The sequence below is a fragment of the Gallinula chloropus genome, assembly GCF_964237585.1.
Source record: "Gallinula chloropus genome assembly, chromosome: 20".
NCBI lineage: Eukaryota > Metazoa > Chordata > Aves > Gruiformes > Rallidae > Gallinula > Gallinula chloropus.
The window spans coordinates 5,573,226-5,594,400 of record NC_140105.1 but is presented as its reverse complement, the minus strand read 5'-3'; the positions used below and the strand labels follow the sequence as shown (position 1 = coordinate 5,594,400).

The following is a 21,175-nucleotide window of genomic DNA, read 5'->3' as shown; positions in this document are numbered from 1 at the left end:
TGCCCCACTTCACGTATTGCGCAGGGGCTCGTGACCTTGCACAACGTCCCACTGCCATCCCACAGGGACCGTCACGACTGAAACTGGGGCTCACCCCTTCTCTGCCCGGGCCTGAACTGGGGACTGGCTGCCCCATGGTGGGCTGTGAAACCCCTCTGGCAGGGTCTCAACAGCAGCAGGTGGAATCCAGCCCCGCGCATCCCGTGTTTCCCCACATCTCCACCTCCCATAACCCAGACTGAAAAAGCAGGTTCCGTTCTGCACATCCCGAGGGAAGGGGGGGGCGTGAGGGGGCTGGGGAGAGTGGGGGGGGTGGGCAGAGACGGCCCCGCATCCCTCAGGCTTCACTCAGGACGGGGTCAGCAGGGAACACAAGATGCTCAACACGCATTTCAAGGCAGTAGGTGCCCACCCAAGGCAGCACCCGCTGCACGTACAGCCCGCACAGCCCTGCGTGACGCACGCCCGGCCCCCAGCGCCAGACGTGACGTGTAGACTGAGCGCTACCGAGTCACGGCCGGTCCCCCCTCCTCCCCCGGCACAGCACAGCACAGCGCGCTGCACGGCCGCCCCCGGGACTATCTCCTCGGCCGTGAAACGCCCGGCTGCGGGTGCAGCGCGTCGTAAAGGGGCTCAACGCGCTACGTCACGGCTGCCCAGGCCCGGCTGCGACACATGACGCAGCCGCTCCGCGCAGGCGTCACCCCGCAGCCCTCCCAGTTCCGGGAGCGGCACGTTACGCGCATTTAAGGGACGCGCAGCCCCGTTCGAGCCCCGGCCCCGCTCTTACCCTCTCCGCCGCCTGCCGTGCTGGTCACGTGGGCGGGTGTCGCGGGGGCGTGACGTCAGGCGGGGCAGGGGCCGGTGCAGGGAGGCGGCGGGGCAGAGACGGGCGGCCGCCGGGCTGCTGCCGGTAGCGATGATGAACGCCGACCTGCGGAGGGAGCGCGCCGCCGCCACCTTCCAGCCCGAGCTGCTCACCCACATCCTGGATGGCGGCGCCGAGCGCACCCGCCGCCGCAAGGAGATCGGTGAGGGAAGCCCCGGGGTGTGTCGCCGCCTCCCTCCGGCACGGTGTCCCCCGCTGAGGGGAGTGAGGGCCTGTCCGGGGAGGGGGGGGCTGTGAGGAGGGGGAGGCGGCCCGAGTTGGGGAGGAGGGTTTAGGAGGAGGAGGAGGAGGAAACCGGGGCTGTGGGGAGAGGGGGAGACCCGGAGGGAGAAGGAGGTCGTGGATGGGGAGGCGGCGGGGAGAGGGAGTGGCAGGCTGTGGAGTACAGGGGGGGCTGTGGGGAGGAGCTTTTCAGGAGAGGGGGGCTTCCTGAGGGAGGGGGGTTTTGTCCGGTGGGTTACAGGGGAGCAGTAGTGTGTTCCTGATCTCTGTCGCCTCTCCTTTGCAGAAGGGATTTAGGGTGGCCTTGGTAGAGCAATGTTCTTTTACATCTCTTTCCCCTTCCTCCAGCTTCCCATGGGCGTTTCTCCTAGGTCCTTTCCCCTCCTTTTTCCTTCCTAGTATGCTTTTGCCTAACAGTACAGCCGTGATGTATTTCTCACACGCCACTACCATGATATGGGAGGTTAATGAAGTACATCCATCTTTCTTTTCCCAGCCCACACTGGGGTGGGACTGTCAGAGGTTGGTGTTGTGTAATTTGTGTGCCAAAGGGGACACAGCAAGTCAGTGGCCTCTGGGTACATTGGTTTCCAGTTGACATGGTGGAATAATCGCTGTACCCTTCTGTAAGGAGTTGTGTGGGGATCAAAGTTCATGAAGCATTCTGATCCGGTAGTAACAACGACTGAGGATTGAGGGACCTGCAGGTCTTGCATCAGTGAATTAAATTCCTGAAAGTCCAGAGTGCTCCCAACTTCAGATGTGGTTTATGTGTGTCATGTGAGAGTGCCCTGTTTGTAGAGCTGCTCTCTGAGAGCTTTAACTTCTTTCTGATTTCACTAACTGGTGTCTTTAACTTTCTGATATTTGTAGCTTGAGGTGCAGCCAGTGAAACGCACAGAGTCATTTCTCACCCACTGTCTGGTAAAGCCTGTGGAAACTGAGTTTGGTTTTCCTCTTCTGCTCTGTCCCCAGAGGCCTTAGTTATTAATGACCCTGACTTCCAGCATGAGGATTTGAACTTCCTGTCCCGTAGCCAGCGCTATGAGCAAGCTATCAGGAAGAGCTCTCTGATGGTGATGAAGTTAAGAGAGTATGGAATTGCAGATCCAGAGGAGATCTACTGGTTTAAAAGGTACCCAGCTGTACAGTTTGCTTCTTTGATCATCACCATGGATGCTAGAGTTGTGCTTTTTCTCCTGTGTTAGCTGTCCAAAGGGAGGCAAAGACCTGTATGAAAGCCCACTGGAGTCTTGGCTTCAGTGAATTTCAGATGAGGCTTTGCTTCCTGAATGTTGTGTTGTCTTAGACTTTTTTACTAGAAATGCACTTTTAATTAAATGGTGCCAAAAGTAAAAAAAAAAAAAAAAAAAAAGAAAATATAGGACTTATAGTCTGATTCCCCCCAAATGAATAAAAACTACACTGAAATGTTTGAATCTGAGTAGATCTGATGAGGTTGCAGTTTCCAATGAAATCTCAAAGTTGATTACTCCACTTTGCACTTAGACCTAATAAAATTGCATTACAGGCATACTTGAAAATGTTCCAAGATGGTTATAAACAACAACTTAAGCCATCTGTCCTGTCTCCCTCTTCCAAGCTCCTGGTGATACTAGTGGTTCCCTTTGACCCAGAAGCCTTTTGTTATATCTGACTTTTTTTATCTGACTTTGGATTAAGTTAATAAAATTATCTTTGCATCTGAGCTTCATTCCTTCCAGCTTGTGGGGAGCTTAGTTCCAGAGTCTAATGTACATCTTCCAATAGTCCCATTCAACTCATTCTGATATACTCAAACAGAACCTGCCTAACAGAGAGATTGCACAGTTCTAGAAACCTGGACATAATACCATGGATGTATCCTCTGGCACATTAAATGACCATTGCATGTTAAATGATGTACAGGTAGAATCACAAACACCCTCTGACTGGATTTGTATAAAAGCTGTCATTGGCCTCAGGACATGAATATTGGGACTGAGTAGTTGAAGTCATCTTAAATTCTTTGAAATTGGTCTCACTGACCTGTCATGGAAGTTCTTGTGGAAGTAATGTGAATGTTCTTCTGAAATCTGATATTGGTGGACAATGATAACAAGAATAAAGTTCAGTAACTCTATTAGATGATTAGATTATTCAGGTACTGCTTGGCAAAGGTTAATTGCTCATCTTTGCTACAGAAGGATTAGTGGAGGTGATAGAGAAGTTTTTTTCAATTATTTTTTTTATGGTGGAAGTTCACAGGGCTTCAGAATACTGCTAGACCAGTATACCAGCTGCTAAATTTCAATGAAGCTTGCAATGTAAGTGCTGTCTTTTGGTAGCATTGCTGACATTCTGTGCAAATAGGGCTTTTCTGAAGTAGCCAATAGATAATAGTTTTGTTTTTCCATAAATTTGAGTCAGCAACTCTTAACTTTAATTGGGTGAAAGCTCAGTATTTCATACCACTACCAAATAATACATCTGTGTCTTATGTGATATGAGTAGTCAAGATTCACAATCCAAATCCTCTGAAACAATGAGGAAGACCTTTTTTAATAGTCAAGTTTAATTGCAGACATTCAGGTTTTCCAAGGAACATTGCAATTACTGCAGCCTGACTGGGTTGCCCAATGTCTCCTGTACTCATGTGTAGAAGAACGAAGAGCAGTATATACACCTCTTACTTACAAGTGAAGTTTAAGAACTCTGTATGGTTAATATAGTTGATTTGGATTCTTTACTGTCTGGTGTTTGTGGAGGAGGATATTGGCTTTTGCATTTTAATAAATGGAAGAAATGAAAGGATTGGTTTTTTCATCCTTTGATTTCATTTGCATTTTAACATCTGTCCCCACTTTCTTACCTGCTGAGTGTCAAACACTTTTCTAAACTTTGTGAACTCCATGCAACCTGCAAAGTTAAGGTCACTTCAGTCATGTATCCAAATATGCTAATTGGTGCTAAATACAAGGGACTTAACTTGTGTAAAAGCTGACCTGAAGAAATTGAGTTTACTTGATTTTCCAAACTGGATACAGCCTTGAATGAAGTTCATGAAATGGATTGACGTCCTTGATTCCAATGTCAAGTTGTACTGACTGTGATTGACCATCAGATTTTTACAGTGGAAGCTTAAGATGTTTTGCCAGTAATGCCTCATGCCTTGTGATTATCCCCAAACAGCAGATTTATTTACATATGCAATTTTGAGCTAGCTTTTCTGAAGCTTCTCTGTGCTACCAGAACTTCACTATGTAGCTTTGTATCATGACTGACCAATTTTATAGCTGGATTTATGACTAGGTGGGAAGCATCACTTCCTTCAGCCTCCTGGAGATGCACTTAAACAGTTGTTGCTGCTGTGATATGTTGAACTGAATGCTCCTCCTTCCTGTTTCACCAAGGGCTTTGTTGGACTTCAAAACATAAGAGCATCTATTAAATATGTTTAGAAGATATTATAATTGTTTCTAATCTAGGCAATTTTTCCTGTGTTGTAACAAGTCAATGCTGCAGTTGCTGCTGTGACTACAGGTCTTGAAGGCCAGCAGCTTTAAGGTGCCAATATTTAAGATTACTTTTGTGGTCTAACTGCAGCATGAAAAATGGGGACTTGTTCTGATGCATAGTGCTACCCAAGCTGGTCAGTTTGCTCCTGAGCAGTGCATGGATGTGTATGTTCCCTGCAAGGATTTGTCCTTGCTTCTCATTTTAATACTAAAGTTAGGACTAGAGTAGCTTTCAGCAAATGAAACTTGTCTGTCAAATACAAGTGCCTTTTGCTATGTGGGTGGTGTTGGTTGCTGTGAAATCTGGAAAGATCTATATTGCTAAAGTGGTGTGTTACTACACATCCTTGTCCCTGAGTGGATTTGGAGCTCCTCTTGACTCACTGATTGTCGTAGCAAGTCTGACTTCATCGGTCATTGATCAGATAGATGGCAGCTAGCTACATTCAGAGTTGATGTAGTAAGTACTTGAGCAGTTACACAATGCAGCCTTTAAAGAGCAAGCTGTATAGGCAATGGGAATGTAGAAATTGGGGTGGGGGGGAGTTTGGAGAAAGAACAGGCTTTCTTTCCTTTTTCTTTCACAACTAGTGCCTCTTCTGTTTGCTCTGTTATGAGGAAAATGGGATTCTCACTGTGGTTCAATCTGTTAAAGGACACATTAAGAAAATACTACTGTGGAGTACCCAGATGAAAAGTTTCTGCTGTAAATTAACTGTCTTTGAGTTCTGCTTTTGGCTTTGTTAATGCAAGAAGCTGTTAAAAACCCTGCATGTTTGGTGAGTATGATTTTCTGACATGGGCAGGGTGTTACAGAGTGTCTGCTTGCAAAGTGTCATGCCTCTCACCAGAGAATGTACTAGTTAAGCATGAAATAAGCTGGCACTTCTGATTAAAGATACTGGTAGGTGATGAAAGTTGCTGGTGTGACTTTGAGGATTACTTTTTTTTTTTTCCTAGAGCATTACCTTCAAAGCAGCAGGGTCTGACCTGTTTTTTCTGACAGCAAAGCATGTGCTGCACCTTTTCCACAAGTTCTCTCAATGGCTTCTGAAAATAGGAACAGTTCTTTGCCAAGTTCTTCCCAAGTTGCCCTCAGGCACTGTATTTTGAAGTCAACCCTCATCTTCCTTTCTGGGCAGGAATAGATGTACAGTAACTGTGCTGTAGGCAGTAACAAAGTAAAGGGTGCTGCTACTGCTGCAGTCCTGGACTAAAATAATAACCTATGCAGGAAGTTACCAGGCTGATGAAAAATTCTGTCTGGCTGTCCTTGTGGCACTTCTAAACTTTTGGTTACCTGATAACTTCAGCTTTGTAAGCATGTGGCTGTAGGCAACTGAGTATGTTCTGGTTAGAGAACTGACTGCCTCAATCCAAAGAACTGGAGGCATTGTACCTGTACTCACACCAGCTGGAAGCATAGTTAATACATTAATCACCACCATTAGATTACTTGATTACAGTAGCTGTGCTCCTGGAAAATTAGGGCTTATTCAGTATTGCAAGACTGTTCTGGTTAAAATGTCTTCAACAGGCAGCTCAGTGGTGCTGCCACCCCAAGGCTGAGTTTCACAGTTTGTAGGGGGATCTGGTTTTGAATTATCAGTTATTTACACTGTGCTCCCAAGCACTCACTCCAGGCACAGTACAAAATGCCAGTCACAAGTGCTGCTATAATTTGACATGCCATGCATGTCACACTCTGTATGCAGCACAGATCTGTGATGGCAGCAAACTCTTAACTGTGCTCCCTGGGCAGGTGCCTTGAGATGGAAGGAGAAGTTTCCCCTTGTTATGGTTTTGCCCATTGAGGAGCATTGAAAGAGGAGAAAAGGGGGAAGAAGAAAACCCAAGAAACCAAAACCTTGTGGGTTGGGATAAGGATAGTTTATTGGGATAGCAGAAAGATAGACATAATAATAATAATAACAGGACTTCATAGCAGAATGTATGAACCTGGTGATACACAATGGGGTTTCTCACCCAACCTTGCAACTCAGGCCATACAGCTCAGAGCTGTCCCAAAACAGGACCAGCCCCAAAACCATGTGTCCTGGGGCTGCCTGCTCCTCTCCCTCACCAGCACCCCTTTTATGCTGAGCATGATGTAATTGGCATGGAATACCTGCTTTGGCCAGTTTGGGTCACCAGTCCTGGCTCCTTAGCAGGGAAATATGAAGAACTGAAAAGTCCTTGATTGCTTTCAACAACTAGAAACATCAGCATGTTATCAGCTCTGCTCTCATCCTACCTCCCAAACATGGCATTCCATCTGCTCCTAGAAAGAAATTAACTCTATCCTAGCTGAAATCAGGACACCCCTGTAGGTATCTTGGGTAGGTGGGAGAGATCTTGTTTGTAGGTATTCATGCAGAATGCTTCTTTGTTCCTTCTCCATCTTAGAGTTTGGATGGAATAAGCATTTGTGTATGATAGATTGGAGATAAAATTGTTCAGGCTGCAGAATGTTGAAGGGAAGATGCTGTAATTTACTGTGTAGCTTTTACACAGTGAAACTTTATAGCACAGTTGTGTTATGGTGCTTGTTTTAGTAGGGAATGTAGTTTGCCTGCAACTGTAGCTACTAAAGAGCTTTCTCTCATGAAGTAACTTCTGTTTTGATGAAGCACACCTAAAATGTCTGATTTTCTTTCCATTCCCTCCAGCACTAGCCTGTAACAGTAATTTTAATTGAAGGTGAGTTCCTGATCTCACAACTGTGATAGAAGCAACTACAGGTAACACAGAGCTCTTCTGAAAAGCACTTGGTCGCCTAAGATGCCTTTTCCTTTTCAATATGTAGTGCTTCTAGCTAATAATGGCCTTGTTCTAGGCTACTAGTAGCTGTGGGATTTATTTCCACCAAACCTGAGTGTCAGGGGAGAAAATAATTTGGTTTTCATGTCTTACAGTTTTAAGTTCCCCATGAATCTTTGAAGAATGATATTTTCTCCAGTTACACAGCAGCAGCAGGATTTATGGAGTGAAGAAAAGGCCTGAAGGAAACGTTTCTTTCCCCATTAGCATTGCTTGTGATTGCATCCATACTTGGAGGTTGCTTGTGGAACAAAAAGTGGTTGCAATAGGCAAAGAGATTATTGATCTTATGCTGCAGTTGGAGAAAAGCCTTTCAGGGTCACAGTAACAGTAAGACTGAGATCCAGATCCCTCTATTTCTCTCCTGTAGAACATGCTTGGGCAATTTTCCTGAACCTTTCGGTCTCCACTTCAGCATGTTTCAAAAAACCTTAGAGACCCAAACGACTGATGCTCAGAAGGAGAAATGGCTGCCTCTGGTCCATGGAGTCAAGATAATTGGCACCTACGCCCAAACCGAAATGGGACATGGTTAGTTCCCTTCAGGGATCAATGGGTAACCTCTTTTCTGTTACACCAGTTTGTAAATTGATGATGCTCTCTAGGTAAATCTAAAAGGGGAAAGGTAGAACAGTTTGGTTAACTGTTGATGTTTCCTGCCCTGTAGGCAGACAGCTGCTTCGTTTCACATCCTGACAATCACAGAGTTAGTTTTGGTCTTTTCCACAATGCACCTCTTAGCTGATCACTGACTTGATAGTTCTTCACCTTTGAAGATGAGGATGCTGTTCTAAGCCCTGGGAGTCTGAATTTCACTTGAACTGGTCGGAACATCAGTCAGCAGTACTGTGGGGTTTATTTTTGCCTGAATTTGTGGCATATGTATCCCAGAGCTCTTTGCACATGTCAGACCTATGTAACAAGGTCAGAAGGATACTGTTTAGATGCAGCATGGCATGGTCAGATTGTGCTTTTTTGGTTTTGCAGATAAGGTATATTTTGCCCCAAGCACTTTTCATCCAGATGCTAATCCATTGCAGCTGTACAACTGCATGGCAAGATCTTGGTTTCGAAGAAGAGAAACATTTTATTCCTACTGTTGTTGAAAGGCTTCCACATCTTGAAATGAAAGAATGTTCAGAAAACAGGCTTTTAGCCCAACACCTGGAATTACAGCTGCTAAATGCTAGCAAGAACAGTCTAACCAACCAAAGGCTCCAGTGCGTGTGTGGCGTGTGAACTTGGAAAGCATGCTGAGTACAAGTCTGGACAATTGCAGAAGCTAGATTGTCATTTCACTTGCCTGGCTGTTCAGTAACAGCTACTCATGGTAGCTAAAAATCTTTGTAGAAGATGCAAAGGAGGAAATCCTGTCATCTGCTCTGCTGGAGAGATGGAATGAGCAAACTTAGCTCGACACCAGAAACTGAGAGGCAACCGGATGGCAACAATAAATGCCTGCTAACCTTGTTTGCTTTCTCCCACCAGCTTCTTTAAATGAGACACACATCCACAGCAAAGTGATTTGTTTTACTTGCTCTTTCACATTAGATCATTGCACTTTCTTGCCTGGTGATGGTCTGGTTTGCTTATAGTTCTTACACTGGTGGTAAAATTAGCATTTTGACACTTAATAGAACTAATATGGTGATAAAGTAAATATACTTTCCATGCTGAGTAATTCAAATGCAACATTCTGTGAATGTTGAGTATCTTAACTGCTTGATGAGTAAAGCTTCTGCAGTAATTGTGGCTGAGCTCTGCTGAATTCAATCCTGATGTTTAGAAACTGATGGGGAAAGAGACACCTGGATCATTGAATTGAATCCTAGCCTGGATGGGTAGTGACTCAGTTGTACCTTAGTGAGTACCTGCTTGGTAGCCCGTGTTGATTTTAGCCTATTCTATATTGAATGTCTGTTGAAAAAACTAAAGGGGGGCTGAAATTATTTGTAGGTGCCTGAGAATATCCAAAGAACTACAGTTCTTGGGGAGATCTAGGGATAGAGCTAGTTCATATGAACGTGTGTTTCAAGGTAACACAAGCCTGCATTCTTCTCATTGTGATAAGAATGCCAGCTCAGACAGTGCTCATTTTATAATTCATATTTCCTTTATTTATCTGTTAAGGACCAATTACATTATTTCATAAGTGAATGTGTCAGATGGACCTTTGTACAGAAGGTGCTGCTCCTCAGTCTATATCTCCAGTATTTTAATACTAACAGGGAGCAGCATTTAAAGATATCATTTAACGAGCATTTAACTCTTTATATCAAAAAACTCAAACTACTCTACCTAGCAGTGGTGACTGACAGAACTTGGAGGAGAGTGCTTCTAATGAAACAGGTTTAATTGGAGAGACCTTTGTGCTGGTGATTTACAGGTTGACAAATGTTGGCTTTCTTGCCAGGTTGTTTATGTTCACAACTGACTTACTCATGCAGAGCACTGTCCTTTTAAGAGAGCTTTTAAAAACAGAAACAGTTGAAGGGAGGTGAATTGGAATGTAATATACACCAATTGTGTCTGATCTTTAATAAACCAAATTGAAGTAGGTAGTACAGAAAGTAAATACTTTCCTTTTTTAAAAAGACAAAGTTCAGTGAAAGCCTAGCTTATTCAGCTGGATAATCTGGAACTTCTGCCAGGTTCTATCCTCATACCATAGGGAAAAACCAACAAGCAGGCTTCATGTCTTTGGGTGAAGGCTCATTTCATCCAGCTACATCACATCTTCAACAAACTGATGATCCGGCTTGGCCCATTTGACATAGGGATGCTCTGCTTTCCAGCCACAGTCCCAGAGAGGTCTCTTCTACAAATCAAGAGAGAGTAATCCTTTTTTTTTAATTAATCATGTTGCACCAAGAATGCAAGAGTGTTGCAAAAGCATTTTATACATGTCTGTTCTGGACTAAGTGTAGGTTTTTTATTATTCAGGCCTGAGAAGAGGACAGTGCTCTGGCTTTTAAAACACACCTGCTGAATTCTGATTTACACAAATCTTTTTTTTTTTTTCTTCTTTTTGTCTCTTCCTGAATCTCCACCATAAATCCTCATGCTTGCTTCTCTCCCATAACATTCCCTTCACACTCCCATCCCATGACACTTCTTCACAGCTTTGTTCATCGTGGACGTCCTGAGCCTCTGGACCTTCATCTGGGCATGTTCCTCCCCACCCTTCTCACCCAGGCAACCCCAGAGCAGCAGGATCGCTTCTTCATGCCTGCCTGGAACCTGGAGATCATTGGCACTTATGCCCAGACTGAAATGGGCCATGGTACAGTACATTCACTAAGTGCTCTTTCTAAAAATGGCTTTGTGTACAAAGGATTCCCCTGCCTGTCTGTGTTTATCCTGCAGTCTTTGTCTTTACACAGTTGTGGCTAGAGGCAAAAATGGACTGTCTCTGAAATTTTTAATAGATCATAGTCACACATGCTCTTTGCCCTTTTCTCCCCTATGGGAGAGTTTGATGTCTGTAGTTCTATAGATGAGCATGCTGTGTGTTCCTCTTGTGATGCTCAAGCCAGTAGAGATGATTGCAGGTGGCTGTGGTGATGGCAGTTTGATGACACCTGTTCACTTCTATGCTTACCATTCTTGCCAGTGTGATTTCTGCTTTGCTCTACTTACCATTCAATGTGAAGACAAAAGGACAGAGCTTTGTCCAGAATAACAAAGTAAGAGTTGCTTGTCACGATTGGACTGACCTTGGCTCAGGAAACTCGTGGATGACTTGGTTCCAGTGCTCGTGCTTTGGGGAGCTCTATTCCCCCAGTTATTTGGTGCATTCCTATGTATCTTTTTAATTGGACTGTGAAATGTTGGTTTGGTTTTGGGTTATTGATATTTCTCTGTCTCAAGTAGACTTTGTTCTTTGTTGCTATTCCTTTGCTTTCAAGTTTTGAAATGGATTTTGATAACTCCAGCAGTATTGTGATTGCAACGCTTCCACTCCAAGTTTCAAAGGAGGATGTTATGCTTTGGGAAACTTTAATTTTGACATCTGGGAGTTGCAGATGAGATTTTTTTTTTCTGAAAATGAGCATGATTCACCTTTGTGTTGGAATGAAATGTAGAGACTGAAACATAAAGTAACCACAAGTCTTTGGAGAATCTTTTTCAACTAGTGGGGTTTGCAGATCTTTTACCAGCAATGTAAGTCAGTGTTAAGCTGCCTGTGGAAGTCCCCCATTAACTCCATGCTTTGGAAACAGGGTTGCATCAAGGTGATGTCCTTTTTCATGTTGAAGCTCTTGTTTAGAGTTGTTGGCTCTGCCCCACTCTGTCAGTCGAGACTATCAGGAGGGGTTTTTTAATGCATGCAGTGACAGTGCCACTGCTGAGACAGGAGGGTGTGAAGTAAAGAGTTAGGAACAGAAGACAAAGACTGTTCCTTTGTGGTTTTGCAGTCTCTTCATCTATCTGCATCAGTGCTCTAGCATATGCAGTGCTATTACATGCTGTCTTGGAGCTCTGGATGTTCTCATTCAGGACAAACTGCTCTGTTAACTGAATGGAACAGAGAGATGAGGGGCACTATTTATTTCAGCTTGTGACTGAAAAGTGTAGGATATTTTGCAGTTTGGTCAGATTGAGGTTTTAGTGAAATCCAGGGAAACACAATTTTGTGGACCTTTTTAACTGAGAAGCAGCTTCTGCTGTGTAACAGCAATAAGGGGTCAGATTTGAGGTGCTTGGAAAACTCATCTTAGACCACTGGGCAAAAACAATCCATCATGCTTTCTGAGAATTGGCTTCAGGTCCCAGAATATGGTCTGACTCTCACTTGTTCTTCCTTAATTGGCTGACACTTAGTCCTTGATATAGCCTGAAAGCAAAGTTAAAATTACTACATTACTACTGGAGTTCCACTTTCTATTGTCCAATTCTGTCCATGTCTCTCTTGTGACTGATATTCTGCCAAAACAAGGTGTTTGCTTATTTTCAGGAACTCACCTTCGGGGTCTAGAAACTACAGCGACTTATGACCCTGCTACTCAGGAATTCATCCTCAACAGCCCCACTGTGACCTCTATTAAGTGGTGGCCAGGTGGACGTAAGTGTGTCACCATGTGTCTAAATCTGGAAGGTGTATGGAAAAACTTAAGGGGGTGATGTCATGTGCCTTGTGTCTGTGGAATGATGATTGAAAGTGGATCCAAAGAGGTGGCTGAAAGGCAGTTCCTCTTGGACAGCAACAGATGTATCAGAGCAGATTAAAAACTTTGGATTATCTGTGTGCTCTGAATTGCCTCTTAGAACCATTCACACTGTATGGATGTGGTATAACTTTTGGTTGTGTAGAAATCCTTATACTTCCCTCGGCTCCTCTGGCAAGTTTGCCAAGGACTTGGTGTCACATAGTCAAGAGAACTTTCATCGACTTGAGTAATGTTATTTTCTAGCTGTAGAATTCAGATGACAAGCAGTGTTGTAAATCTGCTTTTCTAATGCACAGAGTCGTTAGGGTAATTGCAGATCCTGCTTATATGGAAAGAGACTCTGTGTGTAATAAGCTATGTTTTTATTTCTGCCTGACTCCCACTCCTTTTGCAGTTGGAAAGACGTCGAACCATGCCATTGTTCTGGCTCAGCTCTACACCCAGGGCCAGTGCAAAGGGCTGCATGCCTTCATTGTTCCCATACGGCAGCTGGGCACCCATGAACCTTTGCCAGGTAAAAATTCATGTTAAGGGGTTAGCCCTTGCAGAATACATCTCTGTTCCTCTCCAGCCATATGCAGCCACGTGTGTTGTGTTAATGCACGTGGCTTGTTTCACCAGCTGATTTCAGTGAGTAGATGATAGGTTGCAGGACTTAAAGGAGTCGTAAGAAAGACCATGTCATGCTTTCAATGTGAAGGTTAGTTTGGGATTTGATTCCGGCCCAGTGTTTCCCAACTAAGCATTCTGTGAGGCAGCATGTTATTCTTGAGGGCCACAAAGATGGCTACAGCACCTCCCCTACGAGGAGAGGCTGGGAGAGCTGGGCTTGTTCAGCCTGGAGAAGAGAAGGCTGCAGGGGGACCTCATTGCAGCCTTCCAGTACCTGAAGGGAGCAGAGAAACAGGAGGGGAATCAGCTTTTTAAAAGGGTAGACAATGGCAGGATAAGGGAGAATCGATTAAAGCTAAAGGAAGGAAGGTTTAGATTAGATATCAGGGGGGCATTTTTTACAGAGAGAGTAGTGAGGGGCTGGAACAGGCTGCCCAGAGAGGTGGTGGATGCTCTGTCCCTGGAAGTGTTCAAGGTCAGGTTGAATGGGGCCCTGGGCAACCTTGTGTAAATCCAGACCTGGAGGTTGGTGGCCCTGCCTGTGGCAGGGGGTTGGAGCTCTGTGATCCTTGGGATCCATTCCAACCCATGCCATTCTATGATTCTGCTTTTGGAAAGGGCAGGAATACTTGTCATCATTCTCTGGCTAGAAGTAAGCAGGATGATCTTTAGAGAGAGCTCCCCAAGTGACTGGATAGTAGAACTGCACGTAAATTATGAAGATCCCCGTGTTTTGATGTCCATCAAAGACATTGAAGTCTCATTAGCCTTTACTTTTAACAATGCCAGGACTTGCTAGAAAACTAAAGAGTCTTTATTGGAGAAGGCGTGACACACTCTTGTGCTTAATTCCTTTTTCTTAATGCAAGTGGCTTTTCTGTGTGGCAGGTATTACAGTTGGTGACATCGGGCCAAAATTTGGTTATGATGAAATGGATAATGGGTACCTGAAAATGGACAACTTCAGAATTCCTCGGGAAAACATGCTGATGAAATATGCCCAGGTAAAGCAGTGACTGAACAGTGTTCCGAGAGGATTGTAGGCTGTTTGTATGTGCCACTTGATTTAGAGCTTGGGATGTGAGTGTGTGACAGGGAGGAAACTGTAACAGTCATCAGGCTGTGTTTTCTTTTGTAGGTTGAACCAGATGGCACCTATGTGAAACCCCTCAGTGACAAGCTCACCTACGGCACCATGGTGTTCATCCGATCTCTCATTGTCGGCGATTCAGCTCGCTCCCTGTCCCGGGCCTGCACCATTGCCATCCGCTACAGCGCTGTCAGACACCAGTCTGAGATGAAGCCAGGGTAAGCACAGCGAAATGAGAGCAGCCTAAGTGCTGAGGGGAAATTCCCAAATACTGGAGGGAAGGGGGACTGTGGTTGATATTTGCACTTGGTAGTTTGAAGCCACTGTTTTGTCCTGGGGAGCGAGTTCTCTTTCATGCTTGACTGCCAGAATGCCTTCTCCCTTCCAGAGGCTTTTGCTGTATGGCCCTGGATCACCTGGCTTGAGACAGGTGTGGCTGGTACTACTCAAGTGCAGAAGCTGCATAAGAGCTGAAGAAGACTTTGTGGCAGCTTGCTAACCACTGGAATACTGACTCATCTATATTTTCTTCTAGAGAACCAGAACCCCAGATCTTGGATTATCAGACCCAACAATACAAACTCTTTCCTCTCCTGGCAACAGCATATGCTTTCCATTTTGTGGGAGCCTACATAAAAGACACCTATCGCCGCATTAGTGGAGACATCAATGAAGGGGATCTGAGCGAGCTGCCAGAGGTACCATGTCCTCTGTTGATTTTATCTAAGGTTTACAGCATGGGAGAAAAGGCATCAAGCCTTTTTGGCTTTTGCTCATGAGATGTCTTGTAATTCTGAGATCTCAAGCCCAGTATGTGCTAGTGACTTGTATTGCTTTATTTGCACTATTCATTTAGCAGCCCTTTACAAAAAATAAAATAGGGAGTAATGCACAACGAGAAAGCCACTCTGAATGTGTTGTCTAAAAAGGTGACTTTCCAGGAATGATGGTGCATCGCTTGGGAGGGGAATTAAGACTGGTCTTATGCTTGTGCTGTAGCTTCTTGATCATTCCTCCAAGTCATTAGCGTAGAACCGGTGTGTGGATCAAAAGTATCAGTACTGTACTGAGAGGCTGGGGTTGTAAAATGTCAGTTAGGGTGCAGTCTGACAGCTTAATGTGACAAGAAGCAATTGAAGACAGTTCTGGACATAAAGGGTAGAGACAGAAAGGATTGGATACTCCAATCTGAACATGTACAGAGGCTTTCATATCAGTAGTTCAGCTCAGGAAAGAGTCCTTACAAGAAAAGTGAGCCCCTGTGGGACACCAGAAGGTTGATGCTGACTACTTTCTTCTGGGAGCTGCAGTACTTTGCATGTATGTGCTAAGAATGGGAAATGAAAAATCTAAACTGGCTTTGCTTTTGTCCATCAGCTCCATGCACTGACCGCAGGGCTGAAGGCGTTCACCTCCTGGACTGCCAATGCTGGTATTGAGGAATGTCGGATGGCGTGTGGTGGGCATGGCTACTCTCGCTGCAGTGGCATTCCTGACATCTATGTCACATTCACCCCATCCTGCACCTATGAGGGAGAAAACACGGTCATGATGCTGCAGACAGCTAGGTATGGTAGCTTCTGTCCACAGATAATCTTTTGCTGAAGTGGTGAGCGGAGGAGTATGCCATGGTACCAGCAAACAGGGGTCTCCCGTTTCCATCCCTTGCCCTGGTTTTGATAGAGAAGTATCTACCTAGAACTGTTCTTTGCTAGTCTGCCTCTAGGTAACATGACTTCTCACCTTTCAAACAACTCGTGAGTAAGAGTTGCTATTTGTTGTCTCTGCTCTCAGGTTCCTTGTCAAGAGCTACACCCAGGTGAGTTCCGGGCAGCCAGTTACTGGCACGGTGTCCTACCTGAACGATCTCTCCAGGCAGCGCATTCAGCCCCAGCATGTGGCAGCCAGGGCTGTGACTGTGCGGATCAACGATCCAGTCAGCTTGGTTGATGCCTACAAAGCACGTGCTGCCCGGTGAGTTCACATTTACCAGACTGAGCCGAGCACCAATAACATTGCCTGTCTCTGAGATGGTAGTGATGTTCTGCCTGTTAACGTTAAACTCTCAAGATGTGGTTTGCAAACCTTTGCTCTGCCTGTTGCTTTGGAGAAGTTGACACACTTTACTAGGTTGGGTCAGCACTAAGTGCTTTGAGGTTGCGAGAGGCTACACGCAGCCTACGCGTAGCCTAGTTACACTGTGCTGTTCCCTTTTGAAATACCTTTTTCTTCATGTGAAGTATACTCAAGTGTACAAATACCAACACCCTTCAAACAGCTCAGATCTGTCTGGAGAGAAACAATCCTGATGTTAAAGCCTGTTGTGAAGGAAACACAAGAGCAGAACAGATACCTACATGTATTCCAGCACCACATAGGTGCTGTCAAATGTCATCTTATCCCTCCATAGCTGTGTTGTTGCTGCAGCAGTGATGATAGGGGCTTGCAGCCACAGCTGCTCACTTCAGTCACAGCACATGACCTCCGAGTTCTTTTGATGTGTCAGTGTTTGATTGAGCTTCATATGAATTCAGTGTACATAACCCTGTTCATGTAGTGTTATTGCATAACCTGGTTTTCTTCCTTTTATGAAACAGGCTTGTAGAAGCTGCAGCAAAGAATTTGCAAGCTGAACTGAACCACAGAAAGAGCAAGGAGGATGCCTGGAACAGAACTTCTGTTGATCTTGTGCGAGCATCTGAGGTCAGTGATATACCTGATGAAGAAATAAGCTATGAGAGCTGCTCATCTCTTCATGAAACCTGATTCACCTGCCTTCTGTTTCTTGTAGGCACACTGTCACTATGTGGTAGGAAAGCTTTTCACAGCAAAGCTGTCAGAGATGAGTAATGCAGCTGTCCGTGCTGTCATGACTGAGCTGTGCCTCCTGTATATGCTGTATGGGATCAGTAAGAACGCCGGAGATTTCTTGCAGGTTGGTCTCTTTCTCCAACACTTCAAATCTCTAGAGGCAGAGTCATTTGCAAATGTGCCTTAAATGCTGAGTTACATGAGTGTGAAGGCATAACACCTTGGCTGTGGACTTCCAGAAGGCTGTGAGCAGAGCAGGTCTGACAGGAAGGCTCTGTCATGTTTCCTTTCGGACCTGTGAGATGCAGTCAGATGGCACATGGTAAACACAGCATCATGTCTAGGTTAGCTTAAATGCTTTCCAGTTGGTGACCAGGCAGTGTATGTTAAAAACCAAGGAGTTAGTAAACTAGATGTAAGTTACATGTGATCTGAGAGCTGCATACATTTAACTTTAGTGTGTAGTTTAAGTTAGTGTGTAAGTTAGTGCACAAAAGGGGGATGCTGTACTCTAAATCTTAACCCATCCTTCTGTGAACGGGTTTAAATTGTCAGGCATTGCTTCTCCTCTTTCCTTCAGCTTGAGAACATATTTGTGTGTCAGTGGTTTATTTTGTCTTCAGGCAGATGTGGTATGTTTTGTCTTCCCATTTTCCTCTTGGCTGCTCACCAAGAAGTTCCCTGAAACCAGGAAGAATCGAACAGACACACAGGCACATTCTTCAAGAAAACTTGCTGCTGAAGTTAACATACAGGCACTGTAAAGAACAAGTCTCCCATCAAAGACTGAAAAGCTAGGCACTGTGCTGAGCATCTCCTTTTGCTTGTAGGCTATGGCAGATGGCTGATTTGATTACTTCAGGAAAACCCAAAGCCCTGGTGTTATATGAGCTGCTGTGTCTGCCTGGGGGAAGGCTGCTCTATGTTAGGCCCCAGGGGAAGGGAAGGTTCTTGTGACTTGCAAGAGGTGATATGCTGAGAATCTCTTTTTCCTTTGTCCAAGGCGGGTATCCTGACCGATGCCCAAGTCACTCAAGTGAACCAGCGTGTGAAAGAGCTCCTGGCTGTCATTCGCCCCAATGCTGTAGCGCTGGTAGACGCCTTCGACTTTCACGACGTTCACCTTGGATCTGTGCTCGGCCGGTATGATGGAAATGTCTATGAGAACATGTTTGAGTGGGCAAAGAAATCCCCGCTGAACAAAACAGAGGTAAAGAATCTTTCTTGTTTCATCCATAGGTTACGTGTGTCCTGGGAAATAACCCAGCTAATGGCGTGTAAATTCTGATCCAATCATCTCAGCATGTAATTAATGAAGGGGCTGGGGGAGAAAAGTCACCAGTGGTAATAGATCCAAACTAGTGACCTACTGCTGCTCCTCCTACTTCCAGCATACTTTTTAGTTACTCTCCCATGCATACCATGTGTGTATCCCTGTGGGAGGCTTCTGTGTTTCTCAGGTGAGGGAGGAAACAAGGGAGTCACATCATCCTTGAAAAGAAATCCTCACTAGCTGTTAATTCTGCTTAGTGCCAGTAGCTGTGAAAGCCATACCTGTGTTGTTGCAAATCTTTCAGTGCTGCAGACAGTGGCGGTGACTGGAGAAGAAAATCAATGGCTGTCATGTAGTGCTTCAGTGTCAGGTGTTGCATGCCTGCCCTAGGGCTGTAGCTGCAGCTGAGCTAATGAAAGAAACTGAGCTGACAAGAGTCAATGTCCCTCTTCTGTCAGCCAAAACAACTCTAAATCCTGCCGGTGGCCTTTACTGCCTTTATTTGATTTGGACAGACTGTCTCCTACGATGGGCTGCCAGGGACTGCCATTGTAGCTCAATCACACCACACCTTGCTTAGTCTTTTGTACTTTTGAGGCCAGTGTGGCTTAGGAGCTTTGTTACAGTCCCCTTAGGACTGCCAGATTTCTTTCAATTAAAATGCCAAAGAATTGTCTGTGGGGATATTAATGACTTAACATTCTTTGTTCTTACAAGAAAGATAGCGGGGAAGTTACTTGGTTTGGCTTAAATTCTTATTCTTTGTGTCATAAAGATACTCAAATACAGGACTTGGCTGACTATTCTTAAATCCCCAAAGTGCCTCTGATTCAAGTTTCCTGATACGCACTGCGAGATATAAAGAGCTAAAGCTGTTGGAAAGCTCAGGCCTCACACTGTATCCTCTGTCTTGTCCTCTTACAGGTTCATGAGTCTTTCCGCAAACACCTGAAGCCGATGCAAGCCAAGCTGTGAAGCCTGTTGGTTTTTAAAAATGCACTCTTCCCCTGACCTGAAAACTGGGTGTTTGCGTCCTTCAGGCATCTAAATCAAACCTTTGGAATCCCGGTAGCTGTAGGACAGTGAATAATTGTAGCCTTTCTTTCCACTTTTATAAATTGAGGGCGTGTTTGGGGAGAGTGCACAGGGCTTGATGCCTGGTTTTAAAGTGCAATTATAAGGGTAAAATTAACCTTTTAAAAATCTGGGAAAGCTTTATGGATTCATACAAGGATTGCTTTTGTGAAGCTGCTAACTAGAGAGGAGTTACTGCCAACTGGAAAGGTAGCGGGATTTTACTACTAAGTAGTTAACAGCCCTCAGGCAATAGCTTCTAATGAGCAGTTATGTCCTCCCCCAAAAAGCATCGATGTCTTGATTACTTTTTGTAAAGATTAGCACCACCTCTCTGCTTGTTTGGCAAATATTTCTGTTATCAAAAGCTTCCTGCAAAGTTTTGTGCTCCTGACTTTGCGTTTGGCACTACTTACCCCATGTAGCCCGCAACTAAACTACCCATCCTTCTCTAGAGCTCTGCTTCATTGGTCTTTCCAGAAGATCCCCTTCATGTTTTCCAACACAGCCTTCTTTTGCTGCCCTGCAGAAACTCCTGTTGCCTGTGTGCCATCTCCAGCGCTGGCACCTCGCTCTTTGTTAATAGGGAGTTGAAGGAGAATGTAGTGATGCTGCTCTGGGGTGGGGGGGAACCAAGCAAGTAGTAATGATCAGCAGGAGGCTGGTAATGGATGCTCTGCCCTTCTTTGAACTATTAGTATTTTTGTAGCACTATCTCAAAGCACTTTACAAATGTTCATTTTGGTGGTTTGAGGTGAAAAGCCACAGGTAGCAGTAAAAACTGCAACTCTGACCTGGAATGGTGAAGCCAGTATTTGAGGGCAGAAATGGATTGACCAAGGTCCTTGGGTCTTCAGATCGTTCTGGGATGTTCTTCTGGTTTTTAAAGGCATTCTTTAAGAAAATTACAATCCCCTGTGAAGCATCCAGCTTTCTGGGGTGTTTTTCCTCCTACCCTTGCATTTCCAAGGCGCTTTCTCCAATTCATTTAATTTTTGATTCTGTATTGACTTGGCACTTGCACAGTGCTGTGTGACTTTCACAGGGGAAAGATTTAGTGTTTAACAACCTCCTCATGCCCAGAGAAATCAGTGTAACCACCACTAAGGAAAATCATGGCCATTTTTTCAACACTCATAACTCTGTCCAGTAACAATAAAACCCCTCTTGCCATCAGAGCACCTTTGAGCTTAAAACAGTAAAAAGCTTCAGCATAATCCCAAATCCTGCAGTTCTGAGGCCACATCTGAGAAGCTGGTTCTCCAACAGCTCTGATATCTGTTAAGTCTCTGGGTTGGGATCAGTTGTCATGGATGTGTTTTGCCTGGCACTAACAACGATCGGACACCTTTGTCTCCACATGCAGTAGCTGAACAGAAGGAAATGTTTAATTTCAAATAAAATAATCAAACTTGGCTTTTGGGTGCTGAGTCTTTCAGGTTGAATGGAAACACTGCTGTTAGGGCAAGGGCTTTGCCTTCCATTTATGCCATCGAGCAGATGGTTGACTGGGGGAGGGCTGATGGAGAAGCAGGTTCAGGCAAGCTCCCCTCTTCAGCCTGCGCTCGCCCATCCTGCTCTGGCAGGGGGCTGCACTGGGTGATCTGCAGAGGTGCCTGGCATCCCCTGTCATTTTGTGAATCCGTAATAAAGAATCCCTGTTCTCAGCTGAAGAACCATCTTTCTCTCTCCGAAGAATCTCTGTGTTCAGAGTGT

The 21,175-nt window shown here is 45.0% G+C and overlaps 1 protein-coding gene across 2 annotated transcripts; it reads left to right on the top strand.

The window, feature by feature from the left end:
- The first annotated feature begins 838 nt into the window (after nucleotides 1–838).
- On the top strand, nucleotides 839–20,874 carry ACOX1 (acyl-CoA oxidase 1). 2 transcript variants are annotated; one of them, XM_084273568.1, is made up of 14 exons: nucleotides 839–1,031; nucleotides 2,087–2,246; nucleotides 10,551–10,711; nucleotides 12,386–12,493; nucleotides 12,994–13,113; nucleotides 14,100–14,215; nucleotides 14,350–14,519; nucleotides 14,837–14,999; nucleotides 15,679–15,869; nucleotides 16,096–16,275; nucleotides 16,899–17,004; nucleotides 17,093–17,236; nucleotides 18,116–18,322; nucleotides 19,310–20,874. In XM_084273568.1, exons 1-14 carry the CDS (start codon nucleotides 920–922, stop codon nucleotides 19,358–19,360), a joined length of 1,989 nt encoding a protein of 662 aa, XP_084129694.1. In that variant the 5' UTR covers nucleotides 839–919; the 3' UTR covers nucleotides 19,361–20,874. The 2 variants fall into 2 exon arrangements, with proteins under 2 accessions (XP_084129694.1, XP_084129695.1); XM_084273569.1 differs by lacking the exon at nucleotides 10,551–10,711 and adding an exon at nucleotides 7,799–7,959.
- Nucleotides 20,875–21,175: the final 301 nt, after the last annotated feature.